The 21383-nt window shown below is 37.1% G+C and overlaps 1 protein-coding gene across 2 annotated transcripts; it reads right to left on the bottom strand.

The window, feature by feature from the left end:
• Positions 1-963: 963 nt before the first annotated feature.
• arpp21 (cAMP-regulated phosphoprotein, 21) lies at positions 964-21140 on the bottom strand. 2 transcript variants are annotated; one of them, XM_022683284.2, is made up of 20 exons: positions 20912-21140; positions 13709-13784; positions 13538-13603; positions 11987-12055; positions 11311-11428; positions 11095-11173; positions 10920-10979; positions 10693-10830; positions 10513-10612; positions 10018-10116; positions 9878-9915; positions 9421-9480; positions 8567-8739; positions 7767-7892; positions 7507-7661; positions 5804-5875; positions 4949-5173; positions 4723-4801; positions 2893-3011; positions 964-1647 (listed from the first exon to the last, which is right to left on the bottom strand). In XM_022683284.2, the coding sequence occupies exons 2-20, from the start codon at positions 13757-13759 to the stop codon at positions 1438-1440; spliced, it is 2037 nt and encodes a 678-aa protein (XP_022539005.2). In that variant the 5' UTR covers positions 13760-13784; positions 20912-21140; the 3' UTR covers positions 964-1437. The 2 variants fall into 2 exon arrangements, with proteins under 2 accessions (XP_022539005.2, XP_022539004.2); XM_022683283.2 differs by having other exon boundaries at positions 13709-13924; positions 20912-21139.
• Positions 21141-21383: the final 243 nt, after the last annotated feature.

Here is a 21383-nt window from a genome sequence, read left to right as displayed (position 1 = left end):
AACTCTTAAAACTTAATGAATATGAACCTGTTTTCTTTGCAAATATTTAAGATATGAAAGCTCTGCATCTTTTTTGTTATTTCAGCCATTTCTGCAAATAAATGCTCTAAATGACAATATTTTGATTTTGAATTTGGGAGAAATATAGGAAAAAAACAACAATGTTCCATTTTTCTCAAACATATACCTATAAATAGCAAAATCAGAGAAACTGATTCAGAAACTGAAGTGGTCCCTACAGGACCTGCCTGATGTTTTGCAGATGTTCTGACCCAGTTACCGCAGTTATTACAATAAAATTGTGCAGCCATGTCCTAAAGGTTTGAGAAACAGGATTGGGGATCAGAAAATTCTATCAGCATTCATCAATTCCCAGGACTAGCAGGAGGTGGGGGCAAATGGTGCGAAAGAGCAGTGCTATCACCTCCTACAGCATTCACACCCGAGGTGTCCTTGAGGAAGCTGTGAGTTGCTCAGCTCCTCTCTGGGTGTGTGTGATTGCAGCACCTATTCACTAATCTGAATGTGTGAGTGTTCACTGGACCAGATGGGTTAAACACAGAGGTTGAATTCCTTTCAGCTGTTGTGCAATGACTGAAAGGGGAAGTCATCTTTAAAAAAATGCTCAATTAATTTGTTCAACTTTGTGCAAATCTATTTGTATTATTAACACATACTATATATTATTGCTGCCAAACAGAAACATCTCCAAAAAGGCAATATTACAGGAAATAAATAAAACTTCTTACCTTTAATTGTAATGATTTAATTGCATGATTTAATCTGACTCATTCTGGAGCTTTTGTATTGGTCCATTCATCATACCATTTGAAAATGAAGAAAAGCAAAATGATTCAGATAATGTTAAAAAGTGAAAAACAACATAAATGGACGTCGAGTGACATGACAATGATGATAAGCATGTTGTTGAAAGGCATTTAGAGGCTAAATTGAGGGCAAACATTCTTATCTTATATATTTTATTTATGGATTAAATTAACAATCACATCAATACAGGATATGTTATAACTTTTATTATATAGCTTTAAAACACATATTACTATAATATCAAATATAACCTGAAGAGAATCACAGCAATTCTGGCACAACATTATAGAATATACAGTACATCAGTGCATGTAAAAAAAAGTCACAAATAAACATGTTGTAATTAAAATGGCACATGTGTAGAAAAGGTTGGGTGTGTCTGGACTGTCCTGGTGATGTGGTAGGTGTGGCAGGTAGGTAGTTTGATGCTACTAGACTGTGGGTGGTCTACCCTGAAACACTACTGTCTATTTTTGGTTGGTGTACTAAAGAGTAGTAAACAGTGAGTCTCTCTGGTTTGTATTTATTCATATGTCCGTATCTGTGCATGTAATTCAAGTCAGTGTGGCACACTGTGCAGGTATGTGCGAGTGTGTGTGTGTATTTGTGTTAGTACCAGCACTGGTTCTGGTTTCTATTACATGCGTTTCTGCAGTTGCTTGATTGGCAGGTGACTGCCAGGCTGCTGACTGGTGGGGGTGGTGAAGGAGGCAGAGTGTTGCAATACACCGATACTCCAGCTGGCGGCGCTGCACTCTGAGACTGCCCACCCTGCCTGGGCACCAGCATTGTAGAGTATGGCTGGAGCTGGGGTGCCATCTTCAAAACAATAAAAGACATAACACAGTCACAGTTATGTAACAACGGGTGGTGGTCCCGCAGTAGTTACTATTACAAGCTGAAATACTAGTGCATCTAACAAAAATTTAATATTATTAAAAAGTGACTTTATTTCACTAATTCAGTTCTAAAGGTGAAACTCATATATAAATGTATTACACACAGTGATCTATTTTAATCGTTTATTTCTTTTACTATTAATGGATTATTACTAATGGCTATGACCAACACCAGCAGATGACATGGTTCTCCAAACCATCACTGATTGTAGAAACTTCACACTAGGCCTCATGCAGCTTGTACTGTGTGTCTCTCCACTCTTCCTCCAGACTCTGCTCCCTTAATTTCCAGATGAAATGTAAAATTTACTGATGATCAGTGATGGTTTGGAGAGCCATGTCTCTGCTGGTGTTGATCCACTGTGTTTTATCAAGTCTAAAGTCAGTGCAGTGTTTTCCCAGAAAATCTTACAGCACGTCATGCTTCCCTCTGCTGACAACTTTTATGGAGATGTGGATTTCATTTTCCAGCCGGACTTGGCACACTGTCCACACTGCCAAAAGCACCAATTAGTCTTATAGAACATTCAAATTTTCTGAGTTTTTTTGGGGGGTTTCATTCACTCTAAAAAACAGAGGTACGATATGAGTACTTTTTTGTACTCAAAGGTACATTCTTTATAATTTTACCCTCAAAGGTACAATATTGGTCTTTACAGGGTCAGATTTGTTCCCTTTGAAATACAAAGTCATTCCTAACAGCAATAAGTACAGATTTGTACCATTTAACCAGCCAAAGGGTACAGTCAGTATTCTGTATCACTGTACAAATAAATTATATATATTTGAATTGCACATTTTTAATTTGAAAGCCAGACAATTTTGGATCATCAAGTTCTTGACACATATTTAGTTGATGATAATGTTTATAATCTTTATAATCTTTACTGGCACAAAAATGTGGGTACAAAAAAGGACTTTCACTGAAAGGTACTTTTTTGTACCTCAATAAGAGGTACAGCCCCAGCGACAAGCTTTGTACTCAAATCTGTACTTAATTTTCTTAGTGTGTTCAGTCATCAACAGTAAAAGAAATAAATGCTATATATCACTCTGTGTGTAATACATCTGTGCGTTTCACATGTTTAACTTAATTACTGAAATAAAGTAATTTTGTTCAGTGATATTCAAAATTTCTGAGATGCACTTGTATGTGTACAATTACCTGATAAGAGGAGGAGGAAGGGTAGGTACCCATGATGCTTTGCTGAGTTTGGGGTAGCACCTGAGTTCCCACCATGCTTGAGTAAGCTTGTTGCTGATTGGGTAAGAGAGGAGGATATCCTAGAAGAAAGCACAGGTAAAGTTATAGATTGTGCAGATAAACAGTAACAGATGCTCTGTTCATGCTTATCACTAAAGTGAGCAGTGGTCCCTGCTCTGGTTGGTGAATTTCTTTCACTAAAATTCCTGATTTAAAAGACCAGAGTCTTCATGAGTTCAGCCTACCTTTGTTTTAAAGTTGGGTGATAATGAAAATGTGATGCTTTTTGACAGCTAATATATATAAATACACAGTTGTGGGTAATATTTTTCATAGCACTATACTTTTTTTTATTGTTCTTTCTAGGGTAGAATGATACAAACACAAAATGATACACTATATTAAGGCGAGGCATTAAACCTCAAGAACATTGTAACACCTGTTAAGCATGGTGGTGGAAGCATCATTCTCTGCTGCTGTTTACAGAAAAACTGGTAAACTGCACAAAGTGGATGGAATATTGAATAAGAAATTCTGCTTCAGAATCCTTAAGCGTAACAGTGTATAGTAATAGTTTAGTATTAATAGTTCAAACTGTGACACAATTAGATGTTCCAACAGGACAGTAACTATTTATACACTGATTAGCTATAATATTAACACACACCCTTGTTTCTACACATATTGTCCATTTAATCAACACACCTCCACCATGTCACCATTACTGCAGTGCAGAGAATGAACCACCACCCAAATAAAAGCTGCTCTGTGGTGGTCCTGAAGGAAACTATCCATTGAAGAACAGGGTGATAGTTGTAAAAAACGTGTAAAATAGTGTAAAAAAAAAAGTATGCAGAGAAGCTGATGAACAGTCTGTAGTTACACACTGACATGCCAAATGTCATGGGCCAGGAAACAGTATTGTGTCCTAAGATTCTGCCATGTCTCATAGACTCTAATAACGCTACCCTGACCTGCAGGATATGTTTATGAAGTCTCTTGAGGTAATACCTCAATTAATTTACACACTGATTGTTGGCACCAGTTTATAACTACAAAAGCTCCTTAATTGTGAGTTGAGATGATAAAATAGACAATGAGTCCAGAAAGAAAGAGGTGGTATTAATAGTATGGCTGATTAGCAAAACACTCAGTTGTGTTCAAGTTTATATTTTTGAGATTAAACTGTTCAACTCAACATACACTGCCTGGCAGAAAAAAGTCTCCACTTGGTTTTAACTAAATAAATGATCTGGGGTTGATGCTGCAGTTGGTCAGGTTTAGGTTCAGCAACAGTATGTGCTGAAAGAATGAGGTCAGCTGACTACCTGAATATACTGAATATAGACCAGGTTATTCCATCAATGGATTTTTTCTTCCCTGATGTCACAGGTATATTCCAAGATGACAATGTCAGGATTCATGGTGCTTGAATTGTGAAAGAGTGATTCAGGGAGGATAAGATCATCATCTTTTTTTTTTTTACACATGGATTGTTCACCACAGAGTCCAGATCTTAACCCCATTAAGAATCTTTGGGATGTGCTGGAGAAGCGCTGCTTTGTGCAGCGGTCAGAATCTACCATCATCAATGCTGCAAGAACTTGGTGAATAATGAATGCAACACTGGTTTGAAAAAAAAGCCTGTGACATTGCAGAGGCTTATTGAAACAATGCCATAAAGCAATCAAAGCTATCAAAGGCTGTCCACCAAAATATTGGAGTGTGTGACTTTTTTTTTGGCCAGGCATTGTATATTAATGAGATTTCACAAAGCAGTGATGTGTTTACCTGTCTGTGTGCTGTAACTGGCTGGTCCATACTGTTGCAGTGAGTTGGGACACTGAGCTGGGTAACTGTACACTGAGGCCTTAGAGAAGGAGGAAAACAAAAATTAATAAAACAAAAAAATATCTTACTAGTTAACTGTATATCAACTCATTGAAGTTTTAAGATCAGATAAGATAATATCAGTGAAGATATCCATAACCAAATGGCAGTCACTTATGATAAGAACCTGAGTGTTCTGCTGGCTGCAGGTTTGCAGGGGCGGGGCTGTAGGAGGGGCCAAAGCCATTCCTGAGTTTAGGTAGCTGTCTACAGGAAACGGTGCAGCATAACTGTGCTGGGGTTGTGCATAGCTGTGTGCTCCCTGTAGGTAACAGGCAGGAGGATCTAAGGACTCAGCTGACGACTGGTGGTTCAGTGTCATGTGACTGAACTGAGATGAAAGATCCTCCCTCTGTGGAGAAAAAAACCAGCAGTCTGTTTTACTCTCTCTCTATATTTTATACTGTACTGTTTACTGTACTGTATTAACAATACTTTTCTACAGGCCTGTCATGAAAACTGTTATTTAACTGTATATTATCCCAGAAATTAACTTTTTACATTTGAGAATATTCAGACATTGGAATTGAAATATAAAACTATTTTAACATCCCACATAAATAACTGCACTTCACTCTTTTCTACATGATAAAGGTCACTGTCTCACAGACTCATCCTCACCTACAACAGAGAAGAGATGAAGAACTGAAGAGTGAGACTGGCTAAAATCAATGTCTTAGCTTCAGCTAAGACACTTACAATGGCTGAGGATTATATTATAATGACAGCTATGTGTCTCCAACTGAATATCTGTCAAAAATGGACACGTAAAGTGGCTGAATCCATTAATTAGAAAGGGTGTCTATATATGGTTGTACGTATTGTGTAAAAAAAAAAAAAAAAAAAAAAAAAAAATATATATATATATATATATATATATATATATATATATATATATATATATATATATATATATATATATATATACACAATATAAAAAATAGTATTTAAAATAAGCAGAAGGAAACATAAGCATACTTACACACTGTTCTGGTGGGTGGAGCTGTGAGGGGTTTAACATCTGCTGTGGTGGAAGGTACGTTACAGTAGAGTACTGTAGAGAAATACAGAGAAATTTATATTTATATTTTGTCAGAACAAAAACTGCATCTTTAAAACAGTACAGGTGAAGCAAAGCAATTCTTGAATTGGAAATAAATAATGAAATTAATGTAACAATTATAATCTATAATATAATATCAGTGGTAGGTTCATTAAGAAATTGTAACAATGCTTAACCAGACTATTTTGCACAACAATGAGAATGTCTTTGTCACTCCAGGAGTCATTCCTAATTTAAGATTCTACAGTGAGTGCTGACACTGATACCTGTAGCAAAGTCTTTTGTGTTTTCTACTAATGAGCACATTCTATTTATATAGCTTTAGTGTCTAGGTTCACACAGGAGACTCACTTTTTTGTAGTTGGTGCAGAATATTAAGAAACACCTTTGTTTCACAAATTCAGGTGAACAGCAGAGACTGATCACAGCACAGTGAGTTTAGCGTAGTGCTTGTGGCTAATATGGAAATCTTAGAGTGATCTGATCTTCTAAACAGACACTTTAACTGGCCAACAAAAACACCCAGCAGCTAAACAGCCCACACATTTAACCTTTCCTCCCAAATACACAGTTTATTATGATTGTGTCAAAATGACACAAGGGGAAAACATGTATTTGTGTTAATGTGCAAACAATATATATTGACAGACACAGAACTCAGGACTTACTGATGTACACAGATACACACATTTTTGATCATTTTCAAATCAATCAGAGAATATAACAGTGTAGCAGTAATTTAACAAATAATTTACAACAGTGGTTGTCAACCTGTGGACCTCATTTTTCCAGGAGCCTGCAGTGGTACTGCTTTGGGGCCATTTGCTGGATTTTGTTTTTATCTTCCCTATTGCAAATTTAAGGTGTAAACCATTACATATTTAGGTTGAGCTCGTTGATTTGCTTATTCAAATGAATGACAAAGCTAGCTGATGGATTAGATTGATGGATAAATGTTTTCTGTGGTCTCACAAAAAAAATAGAGCAATATTTGTCTATTAATCAGTTTAATGACATTCTTCTGTATTATTCTGTATTCTAAACTTAAGTTTATGTTAAGAAATCTGTTTCACAGTTGGACCAGCAAACAGTATTTAAGGTTACGCTCACATTACAAGCCACATTGCTCAAATCCGATTTTTTGCTCAGATCAGACAGTTTACATTTACAAATGTAAGTGATCTGTATCTGTGTGTAATATGAACAAATCTGTCCCTGAACGTGTTTAAACATCGCCTTTTTCATCAACAGCAAAAAAACTCATATTTGAGAGACGACTCGTAGCTTTATAATGGATGGATGTGTTAGCAGATCATATGTGGAGCATCTTTTGCTGGAGTGGAGAAACAGTAAACAGCTGGTCTGAAGTACATGCTCAAGTCGAGGAGGAGGAAAAATGCCAGGCGGTTTGCTTTTGCTGTTTTTGCAGCAATAGCTGCACAGCTGCACCAAGAGATGTTTGGGTACATATCCGATTTAGGGCCACATATAAAAGTGTTTTATATGATTTGGCTCATTTACACAGCCATGAAAAAATCAGATCTGAGCCACATACAGCAAAAAAACAGATTTGAGTCACTTCAGCCTGGTAATGTGAACATATCCTAAGAAGCTCTTCCTACTTGTGGAACACCATGAGTCGTCATCGGCTGCTGCTGCTGGTGTAGAGGGGGTGGGGCTTGTGGCTGCATTGTGTTAAGTTGATTACTCATTGGCTGCTGATTCGCTGGTGGATTGTAAACAGCTGGCGTTCCATCAGGATTCAGATATGGCTGTCCTAAAATATCAGACACACACACTTAGAGTAAACCGATATGCTGTTATTTACTGTATAATCGCGTGTGTAATATATATGTCTTTGTGTATGTGTTTGTCTATTTACCTGTGTGTGGGTTAATTAGAATACTGCCAGGAAGTATGGAGGATTCTGGGGGCACAATGATATAAGCAGGGCTGTTACTTGCTGGAGCTGCTGATAGAGGACCACTGGTAGCCCCTGCCTCTGACACTGGAGCAGGAACAAAATAGAGTTAAAGGGATCAGCTAATGGTCTGTGATAAAGCATAACATACTGTAAATACTTGCAATTATTTTACCCAAAGCTACTTAGTATTGTAAGATATTGTATAATATCTACCCAATATAATTTATTTTACTCCAATCCTGGATACATGATACATGAGTGCATTAATATATCTCTAGATATCTCATGAATTTATTTCTGTATTTTATTTTTTTTAAATGTGCATTCCTAGTAGAAGGGATCTTTAAATATATCTAAAACCATGCAGCTATCTTAATAAACATTATTACATAAACATTTCCTCATTTACCAAGACATACAGGTAAATAGCCTCAATAGCCTGTAGGGCCAATGAGCTCCTTTAGTTCCACAAGTATCTTGCAAGTAAAATAATGGTGGGAAAAGGTTTACTTTTAATACGTTTTCAGTATTAGTATCAGTGATTTTATTTTAATGTCAGTGTAAAACAGTATTAATAAATATTTTAATAAAAAGTCAGATGAAGTCAGACTGATTTATGTTTGTTTACTGTCGGCTGTGGTTACTAGCAGCATGATATCAGGAAATGACTAATGACGTGTTTGAAACAGGAAATAAAAACAATAATGCATTTATACACATTCTGGAGAGGACAGAGAGCAGCATTGTGTCAAATCTACCTGGTTTGTAAAGCTTGGAGCTGCTGTCTGAGCGCGAGTGCAGGGGTTTGGAGGTCCATGTGGAGCTGTCGGAGTCTGTGCTGCTCCAGGGTCGGCAGTCACTCCAGTAACACTCCTGTTCAAAACTGCTCTGCATGCTGCCTGACAGCCGCCCAGACCCATCCTTCGTTTTACTGTAAACAAAACACAGAATGAGCTACTCTACACTGTCAGATAGCACACTTTACCTTTATCTGTCAATTTAGAATATTCAGCCATATTTCAATTCACTATATTCAGTCATATGTTAATTCAGTATTTTTAGACATATTTTAATTCAGTTCATTTAGCCATATTTCAATTCACTATATTCAGTCATATTTTAATTCAGTTCATTCAGCAATATTTCAATGCACTCAGTATATTTCAGAAAAAAATGAATTTACTATATTCAATATATTCAGCCATATATTAATTCAGTGTATACTTCAGACATATTTCAGTTCAGTATATTCATTATATTTAGCCATATTTCAATTCAGTATATTAATTAAATTCAGCCATATTTTAAAACATTATATTAATTATATATAGCCATATTTTAATTAAGTATATTAATTATATTCGGCCATATTTCAATTAAGTATATTAATTATATTCAGCCATATTTCAATTCATTATATTTTTAATTAGTATATTCAGTATGTTCAGACATATAATAATTCAGTATATTTAACCATATGTTAATTCAGTACATACAGTATTTTCAGTCATATTTCATGTCAAACAACCCTAAAACACAAACCTTTGAAGTAAATCTATTTACACAAAAAATCTAATACTGCAATCTGCAGTTTCAGTTTTACAGTACTAACCTGAAAAGCTGTCTTTTTCTTTGAGTCTCACTGTGCAAATTATAGCAGTCCTCTGAGACTCTGCAGACACAGAAAGATAACATTAGGTACCTGTTTTAAATGTCTCTTACCGTTATTATACAACTATTAGTGTCAAGACATATTCTAACTACCGTAAGTGATTAAATAAATACTATAAAATTAGTATAAAAAATCATAAGCATAATACATTGAGGAGTGATGCTTAATGTGGCAATTACAGACAAAAAGTCTGTATCCTGGTCCTGCAGCCCCCCTGCCCAGCACATTTATTGCATATTAAAACAAACCTGATTAATAAACCCTTTCAGTGTAAAATATTGTGATGTGTGTAAACATTTTTTGTTTTGCTAATTATTAGAATGTGATGATTGCAGGAGATATTTATAGCATTTCAACCCCAGTTACAGTCACACAGGTGTGAGTGGGCAGTGTTTACCTGGTCTCAATGTAAACACTTTTAGGAGCACAGGATGACTGGAAGAGAGAGCAGAAGGGGGAGGTAAAAGAAGACAGAAACTGTGAGACAGGTGTGTATAGGTGTGTATATTTGTGTGGTAGTAAAGTTAGTGTTCTCACATCCTGAGAGAAGATTCGCTCTCTCGCTCTCTGATACTCCTCCTCTCTCTCTTCAAGAGACTTACTCTTCGCCTGTTCCTTCAGTAAAGGCACCCTCCGCTACAACACACAGTAAAACACACAGACACATTAACCTTCACAACTTACAGAATATCTGTATGTATAGATCAGTGGTTTCCCACTGTGGTTCCAAACACTGTAAAAAAATACTGTGAAATCCCCAGTAGTATACTGTGTTCCTGCACAATTAACTACTGTAAAGCGGAAAACATCAGATATGAACGCATGCATAATTTCTTTCATAAGTACTGCAGAGTTTTACTGGCAAAATAATTAGCCTAACATGCTGTTCTTCACTTACTGAAGAAACCTATCATGTGCATCCAACAATGAACAATGAAGGCAGCATCAGCTTTTTCCAGTTGAAAAATACTCTAGAACCAGGGATGGTCTGTAGGACAGATTTAAATGAGATGGTGTGAGGAGTGTGAGTACCTGGATGTCCTCTTTCTCCTGGCTGCTGTCTCTCTTCAGTATTGACCTTCTCTCCTCAGCCTTTTCCTCCTGAACATGCTCAGCAAATCGCTGCTCTGGTCTGAATATAAACCCAAATTATTACATAACACACCTTATACACTATATACACTAACAAAACACACAATAGCAGACACATACATTCTGGAATTGCTGGTTTTGTTGATGATCACAGCTTTTCCACTGTGATCCACGTTGTGCTCCAGCCCAAAATAAGCCGCAACTCTGTGAACCAGCATCCTGTGATAGGACGACATCTGAGGGAACTTCTTATAGGAGCTGCGAACATGAAGCCATATTAATTTTTTCTTCATTTTATCTACTAAACAGAACTATACACACACACAAACACACACACGCAGTCCTACCAGTTGTCTGTCATAAAATCAGTCATGTCTTGCTCCAGTTTCAGCAGCATCAGTCTGTCTCTGCAGGTCAGAGTAAACCAAGTCAATAAAACAGCACACAAAATGGCAAAGTAAGGGATCATCAGTTCAGACCCACACACACACACCGACACACACCGATACATGGAATAACTACCTGGGGCTGCTCTTTAGAGTAGTGATCAGAAACTCTTCCAGATCTATGCCTGTGGAGTCGGTGTATTCCAGACTTGATTCTAAAACACATTCAAACACAATTTACTTGCACAGTTCAAAACTTTATTATTAATAATAATAATGTACGAATAACCATATTTTCTTTTCTCCCCTCTCTCCTGCTTACATTTACACAATCACCATAGTACATACAGACCTTTGGATAAGCTGGGCTTTTTCCGTGTGCTGCCCTCCTTGTGTCTCCTTTGTTCATCCTCATCCAATTCTAAGCTGCCAGCATTTTCAGCTGTTGCAATAGTTTCCACCTCCGACTCCTACAAAACACACCAGACATTAAAGCAAATTTGCACAAGTAACACTATATGGACAGACATATTGGGGCACCTGTTTATACATTTTTTTTTTTTTTTTCAAATCAATGGTTTAAAAAACAAAGAAACCACACACCATTATCCTAACTCAACCCAAAATGTATCAGTATTGTATTCTAGAGAACACAGTTCCACTGCTCCACAGCTCAGTGCTTGGGGTTATATACTTCTGTAGCTCATGCCTGGCATTACGCATGGTGCCAATCCATTCATGTTTATCTCTCACAGTCCAATTCTATTACCAATCTTTCTCTTACAAGGGGTGTCCACAAATATTTGGACATACAGTGTACCTTTCTCACCCATCATGTAATACACCAGCCAAAGTGTGTTTGTGAATTATTTAGTGATTTATTTATTTATTTTTTAAACTTCAAAAGTTCAATTCTGCCTAGCTAAAACAGATGTTTGGAGTCTGAATATTTAGTCGGATATTTAGTCGGTATATAACACCCATAAATAAGACAGAAAGTTCATAGACATTTTTGCATTTGTTGTTACCTTGCTGTTGAATTCAGAGGGTAAAGACTCCTCGCAAACAGCTACACTCCTAATCAGTTTTCCTTTAGACTGAAACACAAGAATACAATTATTAACCAGCACATAAACCACAAATGTTACATACCCTATATGAGCAAAAGTATTGGGACACCTGCTTATTCATTGTTTCTTCCTAAATCAATGGTGATAGACTGAGAGTGCCATGGTGTACAACAATTCGGCACAGGACATCTGTTTTACCACTTGCTATCACTCTGTATAATTCATGCTCTTTCTGTAAAAAGAAAAGGTTACATTTTGACAATTAGGAAAATTATATATGCGTAATATGACTTTTGTACCTTCTTCTATAGTATGCAGTAATTTATTTTGAGTATGTGCAATATCACTCCTATAGAACAGATATTGTAGATAAATCATGGACTACTGTTTCAGAACACTGAACAGGAATTGGTGATTTTTTTTAATCTACAAGGTATTTTTCACCTTTAAGATAGATATATCTGTTAAAAAACAGATGCACCTCTGCAATTAGAAAAGACAAATCAGATTATTTCCTCAACCAAATTACTAGCTACTCTAATCCACAAGATTTCTGTACAGCAGTAAACCCCCTCAAAAACAACTCCCAACAAATCCAAACTAAAATTCTAGCTTATAAAATTGATTGAAAATTGATCGCTGACCAGCAAGAACTCTGCCAAGCTTTTAATGTACACTTTGTTGCAGCTGGTCTGATATTTAAAAACACTGATTAAAACCTGCCCGTGGATCAGCCTACCATTACAACTACTGCTTCCCTGAAACTCGATATCTTCACTCTCCAGACCCGCTCCCCATATAAAGTGGCTAATGCTCTTTCTTCTATTAATTCTCGGAAAACAATAGGTGAGGACGGTCTGGACCCCTACCTTCTGTGTCTCGCAACCCCAGTTATTTTAGTACATATTACATACATTTTTAATCGTTCTATTTTATCTTGCAGAATTCCCAGTATCTGGAAAAAAACTCATGTTATTCCTCTGCATAAAGGAGGAGATGCGGCAGATCTAAATAATTACAGACCAGTCTCAAAACTGTCTTGTTTATCCATAATTTTAGAAACTCTAGGGAATAACCAGCTCAAGTATGTTCTGTATGAAACCTTTATTCTGAATAAATATCTAGACTCAGAGAAAGACTATGGCCCAGCATTACCTTTCTGGCAGGAAACAATGTGTGTCTCTTGGTTACCATAAATCAGACCTACAGCCCATAACAAAAGGAGTCCCACAGGGCTCAATCCTAGGTCCAGTTTTATTTTGTATTTTTAACAATAAACTTGCCGCCTCTATCTTGGACTGCAAATTACACCTTTATGCAGATGATTCAATCTTATACTGCTCAGCAGATTCTGTTCACGCTGCACTAGAAAAACTTCAACGTTATTTTAACACTCTACAGACTGCTCTACCACAGAGTGTAATTACGATGTTCGCCTTCAAGTGTGTTCAGCCCTCTAACAGTGTACTATTGTTGCATGTTTTCTGTGTAAAGCTGAGGAGCCCCTACCTTCTGTATCTTTTTAGCTTGTCTATGGTCAGCATCTGAGTCCTGTTGTTCAGCAGAAGAACATGTCTAATCAACAGGGAAACAAAGACGAGAAAATAATCAGAACAGGATAAAGACAAGGAAAGACCACACTGGAAAGAGACACTGCAGAAGGGCACAACTTCTCCTCACCTGCTGCTCCATCAGGCTGCACTCAGGGCCACCCTCCTCTGTCGGTTCCATGATACAGCATGTGGGTGACGTCTCCCTGCTCATGATAGACGCTGGGAAATAAGTTTTCTCCTCACTTTCCACACCAGACAGACAGGTTGTGAAAGTCACAGGTCATAAATCTCATGCATCCTCTGATTGAGCATGGCTGTACATCTTCACATTCCCATGTCAGAACTGTAAAAAGACGGACATTTGTTCAGCCTTTACATGATAAAGGTTACATCATTGTGATTTCAGCTCTATTTATAGACAATATTTTGCATGCATTAATCATTTACATATTTCCATGGTATGCTTTCAGTACGTGTTCAGTGTATGGGCTTCCGTTACTCTGGTGTACTTTAATGTTCCTGTCTGAGAGCTGTAAAATAATTCCAGGTGAGATCACATGCATTCTGTTTACTTTATCAAGTTGTAGAAGTAGCAGCATAACCAATAAATAGTCTTGCATCACTGTAGTAGCTGTATATTAAAGAATCTTACTGTAAGTTTTGGAACCTGTTAAACAGTATATCTATTGCAATGTATAACTATATATCTAACTAACTAATAGAAAAACACATAAGTTAATACATAAATAATCTACAAATGATTTTAGAAGGAAAACACTTGACTTGGCTTATAGATACAGCAGTGTGTCAAAACATTAGCACATTAAAGCACACAAAACTGAAAATGCCTAAAATATATATTTTTTAAATAATGATATAAGATCTTTTTTTTTTGTAAAACGCAATTAACAGAAATTACTTGTTGCAGTCTTGCCATCCTATTACTGTGCCACGCTGGAGTTTAGTGGGGTTTATTCACCTGCTGTAAAGGGCTCTGTTTTTAATGCTATTTTTATTTTATATAGAGCAATGACATGGTAATTACAATATCATAAATTAACAAATCAAACTGTGTTTTCAATAAAATGTTGCACAAGTTAGAATGTTATAATCACTCAGCTCTGGACCTGAGCAGTGAGCACTGGTCCTAATAAACTTTTTTCTTAAATAACAGGTCTATGCTTCTTCAGTGTTGCAGTGTTAAATTACATCTTTCTGAATGGATTTTGCTCATTCAAACATCCCTTTTTTAAGCTCAGTTTTAACACTCTACTTCCTTAAAAAGGCTTGTATAAATCGGGCTCGGGTTCACAAAAACAGTTTATGGGGCGAGTTGGGTCGGGCAGGATTTTTTGGTCCCAATCCAAGCTCTAAATGGAACTGAATGAAACACCCGAATTCACTATTCCATACTGTCCCTCTATATAAAGTGTCTATAGCATATCGTCTGTATAGTGCATATCGTCGCTGTCCAATGAAAAACACTTATCTAAAAAACAGCAACTTTACAGGAGAGAGAAAAAACCTTGTAAACTTTTAATGGAAGTCAATGTAAAAAGAGTTTATTTCAGGTCATTTTGAAGAGTTTCTATTGGTCCGTTCATCTACAAATTTTAGCACAGTGTTGGGACAGTTTGTCTGTTCAAATTATGTAGTAAACTAAAAATTGTGTTTTTAATAGGACAGGGACGATATATAAACTTGTTGACAAATATGGATGCATATATTTTATATGGTAGTCATTATCACATTTTTGCAGAATATGTAACAGCTATTCCATTACATTGAGGTGGGTCTCAAATTTTGATTGTACATTTTTATACATTACACATACACAAACACTAACTGCTAACTATTAACATGGTGTGTCATTACGTCAAAGCCAGATAGTATATCTAGTTTATATGAAGAAGCAAGCATGCTTGGTTTTGGAGGTAGTCTGCATTTGTCACAGTGTGCAATAGTTTAAATCACTTTCTCTCCCCCTCACCATATCACTGATATTTAGGCCACCATTGAGAAGTTTCAAGTTCTCCTATAAATTTAGAATTGTACACTTTGCACACAGCTAATCCACACAGCCTGTTGAGGCGTGTGTCTTGTAGCGTGTCAGATAGCAGAGCTGTGTGATCATGCCAGCTAGACCATCATGAGGAGAATGTGCCCTGCTTTAACCTCCACTGTTTCCTCAGTGCTCACACAACTCTCATACTGCCCAGGCCTCACAACACCAGCCCTGAGCTAGCCACCACCCCCCCCCTCTCTCTCTCTCACCCCCTCTCTCTCTGTCTCTGTCTCTCTCTCTCTCTCTCTCTCACTCTCTTTCTCTCTCCTGTTCCCTTTCTGTCTCTCTGGCACTTTCCTCTTGACATCATCTGTAAGGTCTTATCTTGGAAAGTGAACAGGTGGCTGAGAGGCCTCGCTGTTCAGCGTCTGCACAGCGGAGACATTATCTAAGACATGATCAGGCATCAGCGCTGTGATCTGAGAGAGAGATAGAGAGAAAAAAAAATCCCACCACACACTGTACTTCAGCTCGATGTCAGACAGATGTTAGACGATATAGGACTAACTTAACAACTTAATTTATGAGTTTTAATTGAAGATAAAAAAACAAACTTATGTCAAAAACAATGTTGCGTTGACATTAAGCTCCACTTGAGACTGAAATTTAACCCCTTAAAATGCCTTGTCCTGTATATGAGCTACAGGAGTAGGTGATACAAAAACATTTTTTCTGCAGTAAAATTACTTATTTACATTCTGTAAATTTGAGGGCTTTGTAATCTCCTACAGGACACTTGGAGACACTGCCTGTGCACTTTCTACTCCCCTTAATAATTTCAGATCAGTAACAGGAATCAACCCAAATTCTGCAGGGTTGAAAATAGACGTAAAAACTAGACAAACATAATGAAACTAAAGGTTTGGAGGAAATTAACTGTTTGATTGGTATTCAGGAAAATATTTGATATATATGATTTTAAAATGAAGTTCAGGAAAGAGCCAATTTTATGATTTTTTTCGTTATGTTTTGGCATTAGCAGATTCACTTCAATATTTTTTTATATTTTCTATTACAATTATGCTTTTCAGTTATAAACCTTATTAAACATGAAAACGTTTTATGTGATGCTTGAATAAAATCCTCAAGATTTAGTGGTGTAATGTTAGGCAGACAATGGAACAACAAACTATCAATGTCTATTACTGTTAGAATGTAATATCAAGTGGATATTAAGGTTATATACCATACAGGTATACACTGGTAAGAGATATTTGGAAAATGTTGGATTTTGGTCAGCTGGCACCACAATTTGAAACCAACATAATATTAAAGTCTAATTATGTTAGAATGTCATTTAGAGAGGACAATAATATTATGACATTGATTACCTGTGAGTCTTGGTCACCATACCTCATGAAGTCAGTATTTAACACCAATATTATGCTGGCGTGAGACATTAGTTGCATGTTGGATATGGGTCACCTAACATCACAATTTGAAACCCACAACATATCCTTATGTGATGATATTAGAATAGCACACTGAGTCACCATACCTTATAAAGATTGAACTGAGCATCAACATTACCTTGGCGTGTTGCCTGAGGCATTTGTTACACATATATTACATTATCTAGTTACCTGACATCTCAATGGAAAACTAGCTAAATATTTCAGTGTCTAATGATGTTGGATTTAGGTTATCACATTCACCAGCTGTTTAATTCTGATTATCATACCTCATTAGGCTTGGTTTTCATTGGCATGTGGTGCTGGACTTAAATATTTAAGGTTGGTTCCTTAAGTTTACTTAAACTTAACACCAACAAAATATTAACATCAATAGATATTAGAATGCCACATCAAGTAGACATTAAGACATTGAACATGCTGCAGTTGGTCTGCAGGTTTAGGTTCAGGTTAGTTTTTTTCTTCCCTGATGTCACAGGTATATTCCAAGATGACAATGTCAGGATTCATGGTGCTGGAATTGTGAAAGAGTGATTCAGGGAGCATGAGATCATCATTTTCACACATGGATTGTTCACCACAGAGTTCAGATCTTAACCTCATTGAGAATCTTTGGGATGTGCTGGAGAAGACTTTGTGCAGCGGTCAGATTCTACCATCATCAATGCTGCAAGATCTTGGTGAAAAATGAATGCAACACTGGATTGAAATAAATCTTGTGACACTGCAGAAGCTTATTGAAACAATACCTAAGTGAACTTGTGCAGCAATCAAAACTAAAGGTGGTCCAACCAAATATTAGAGTGTGTGACCTTTTTTTGTGTGAGATGTTTGGAAAATGTTAGATGTTGGAAATATTAACATCTAATGATGTTAGAACTTCATGGACTAAGGTTGGACATAAAGGTTACGACCAGACATTGGTATTTGGTTACCATACCTCATTAAGTCGGTTTTCACATGAACATGAACACATGATGTAATATACCACAACTTCATCAGTGTTCATTAGAGGTTGTTCTAACATTTTGGTCTTCTGACGTCACAGGCAACATTTAACCAGATTAAACAATTACTGAAGCTGGTGACGGGCTGTGGCCCTGTTCCCTGCAGGGCTCAATGGTGGTAGGTGGCCTCACTGACATTGCCAGTGGCCGCTGGTGAACACTCGCTGCCGGTAAGTGTCCCTGCCTCGCCGTCCTCTGCCGGCGCGCGCTATATTTGGCGTGTCTCGAGCCTCCTGCTCAAACGGGCAGCACCGTGACGCATGCGGAGCGCGAGCAGCTGCAGTTTCTAAAAAGAAAAGTAGAGCTCAATGGCTCTTATAAACCACCCACTTATAACCCCCCCGGACCATATCACCCACCCAGTCAGGAGAGCAGAAATACAGCTCTGGACCACTTTAGTTTCTGAATCAGTTTCTCTGATTTTGCTATTTATAGGTTTATGTTTGAGTAAAATGAACATTGTTGTTTTATTCTATAAACTACAAACAACATTTATACCAAATTCCAAATAAAAATATTTTGCATTTATTTGCAGAAAATTTGAAATGGCTGAAATAACAAAAAAGATGCAGAGCTTTCAGACCTCAAATAATGTAAAGAGAACAAGTTCATATTCATAAAGATTTAAGAGTTCAGAAATCAATATTTGGTGGAATAACCCTGGTTTTTAATCACAGTTTCCATGCATCTTGGCATGTTCTCCTCCACCAGCCTTACACGCTGCTTTTGGATAACTTTATGCCACTCCTGGTGCAAAAATTGCTTGTGATTATCCATCTTTTTCTTGTTTATATTCCAGAGGTTTTCTATTTGGTAAAACCAAAGAAACTCATCATTTTTAAGTGGTAACTACAGCTAAGACTAATGATAAAGAGACCCACATAGTCAGCTGTTTTAACAATGTTCTGAATAATACTGAAAACACACACCAATCATCCATATATTTTAAAAAAGTACCTCATATTGTGTAGGCCTCCCTCCTGGTGCAGCTAAAACTACTGTAACTATTTAAAGGAATGGACTTTATAAACTTTAAAAGAGCTATCACTGTGTGAACCTGTCTTTGGTTGTCTGTCTTTCGACCGCTTTTGAAAAGTACTGACCACTGCATTACTCAGAATCATCCCACACAACCAAAGATGCTCTGACCATTCCCACAGATTTGTTTTTGATAAAGTGGCTCAGACTCTGTTTCCTGGTAACAACACAACAACTCCCGGAATTCACTCTTCACTTGCTTGCAAATATGTAAATATGTAAATCCCACCTCTAGACAGGTGCCTTTGTGACAAGACAGTCAACGCAGTTCACTTTGGTCATCGGTGGTTTGAATTTTTGGCTAATTAGGCCTGTAACGATAATTACATTATTGACTTATCATGCAATGTACGGTATGCACATAAGCTCAATTATTTTTTGCTGACGTCAATACTACCCATTGTGTTTGCCTAGCAGGAACAGCCAATTAAAGTGAATGAGCCGGTGTGTCTGCTTTACGTATGCAGTGCCAGTCAAATGATTGGGCACACCTTTTCTCATTCAATTTGTTTTCTTTTTTTTTATTATTATTATTTACATTGAAAATGTAATATTGAAGACATTAAAGCTGGAATAGACTTCTCAGCATCTTGAAGAAGTTCCTGAAGGTGCTGAACAATAGTTGCTGCGCTTCCTTCAGCCTGTGAAGCTCCAGCTCTTCCCAAATCACCAAATCACCCATCTCAGTTGAGTTTCGATCAGACGATTGTAGAGGCCATGCAATTGTTTGTTATATATGTGTTCCTCTATTGTTTTATTGTCTTTAATATTCATCTACAATGTAGAAAATAAATTAAATAAATAAGTAAAGAAAGAAAAACATTGAATGTATAGGTGTTCAGACTTTTGAGTGGTACAGTATGTTTTATTTATTTAGGACAAGTTTTAAGGCAGTTTATATTCCAATTTGAATGTCTGAATATTCTTGATAATTAAAAATTCATTGCTTTTTGTAGAGAGCTATTATTTCATCATTATATCCGTGGCATGAAATGGTCTTTAAATGTCAAAATATTGTTTAACGCTTTTTTTTGGGACAATATATTGACTTCGCCCATCAGTGGTTTTAATACTGATTAGGATATTTTTTTCTGAGTGGCATCCAGTGGCATTAAATGGTCTCAAAATATTGTTTTAATATTGTTTAATATCGTTTTATTGTAATGATGTCTTCAGCCATCATTGGTTTTAATATTATGATATGTCAAGATAATTGAATTATGTGTTTTTAATGTATTTATGTGACATGAACAAATAATTTGTGCTGATTTGTAGCGTTATATCTGTGTCATAAAACAGTAGTATCGTTTTATCGCAATTATTTCCAAAATAAATGTTATCATGACAGCTGTTATTTTTTCCCCACCTAAATTACCCCAAGCCCCGCCATTCTGTGCTTGGATTCGGGTTAGTTTCTCACTTCTAAGATACGATTGGCTGACAATTCACTCACTCAAACCGAAAGGGTGAGTTATCGGCCAATCATAGCGTTTGAGGGCGGGGCTTGTGTGAAAACGGGTGGGGAGCTGTGACGTTGCCCATCCTCTCCTCAGCCTCCAATTTACTCTCCAACATTTACTCTATAGTCCTAAAGTTATTAGCTTTAGTTAACACAATGTAACAACGTGATACAACACTACAGCAGACTAGAACACGACCTTATAAAGCTCAAAATACATCATAAAAATAATCTCCAGATAAAATAGGTAATATTAGGCATCACATTAGCTCAGCAAGCTGGTCTTCTCAAGTCAAAACTAAAGTTTCATCGACTAAAACTGAAGCCAATGAACCAGACTGTGTCTTACCGCGAGCTGATGATGGTGATGGTGGGTCGAATCCGTGTGGAGAGCTGCTGACCACAGTTCCCAGTTAGAGGAGGTGAGTAAAGGACAGTCAGGCCTCGAACTGCTCACTGTTGTTTCTGACAGGCTCTGGCCCTGCTCGCGCTCTCAGCACGAGCTAATAAATACACACACAAGCACGCACGCGCTCCAGCCTACACCCAGTGCTGCTGCCGCTGTGAAGTGCGCGCGCGCGCACGCACACACATACTCACAAACAAGCATGCATGCACACACACACACGCGCGCACACTCACTCACAAACACCTGTCAGACTGAAGTAAAGGAAGAACGAAGCAGACAGACGAGAAGTGACGCTCAAAACATTTCTCTGAGTAGCCCACGTGCACTGTAGCTTTTCAGAAGAACTTGGATGAAAGAGTGATAAAATCAAAGGGGGCATTTCGTGGAAGACCGCAGCACGCGGTAATTGCAT

This window comes from Astyanax mexicanus, chromosome 3, assembly GCF_023375975.1.
Source record: "Astyanax mexicanus isolate ESR-SI-001 chromosome 3, AstMex3_surface, whole genome shotgun sequence".
Classification (NCBI taxonomy): Eukaryota; Metazoa; Chordata; class Actinopteri; order Characiformes; family Acestrorhamphidae; genus Astyanax; species Astyanax mexicanus.
This window is presented reverse-complemented; position numbering and strand designations above follow the sequence as displayed.

Excerpts from the sequence above, each read along its gene's own strand:
- arpp21 (XM_022683283.2), bottom strand. The coding sequence starts at position 13,792 with ATGAGCAGGGAGACGTCACCCACATGCTGTATCATGGAACCGACAGAG. Across the intron at positions 5,174-5,803 it reads TCCACCCACCAGAACAGTGT|AGGGAGGATCTTTCATCTCA; the intron begins GTAAGTATGCTT and ends TTTTCTCCACAG. Across the intron at positions 4,802-4,948 it reads GCAGCCAGCAGAACACTCAG|GCCTCAGTGTACAGTTACCC; the intron begins GTTCTTATCATA and ends TCCTTCTCTAAG.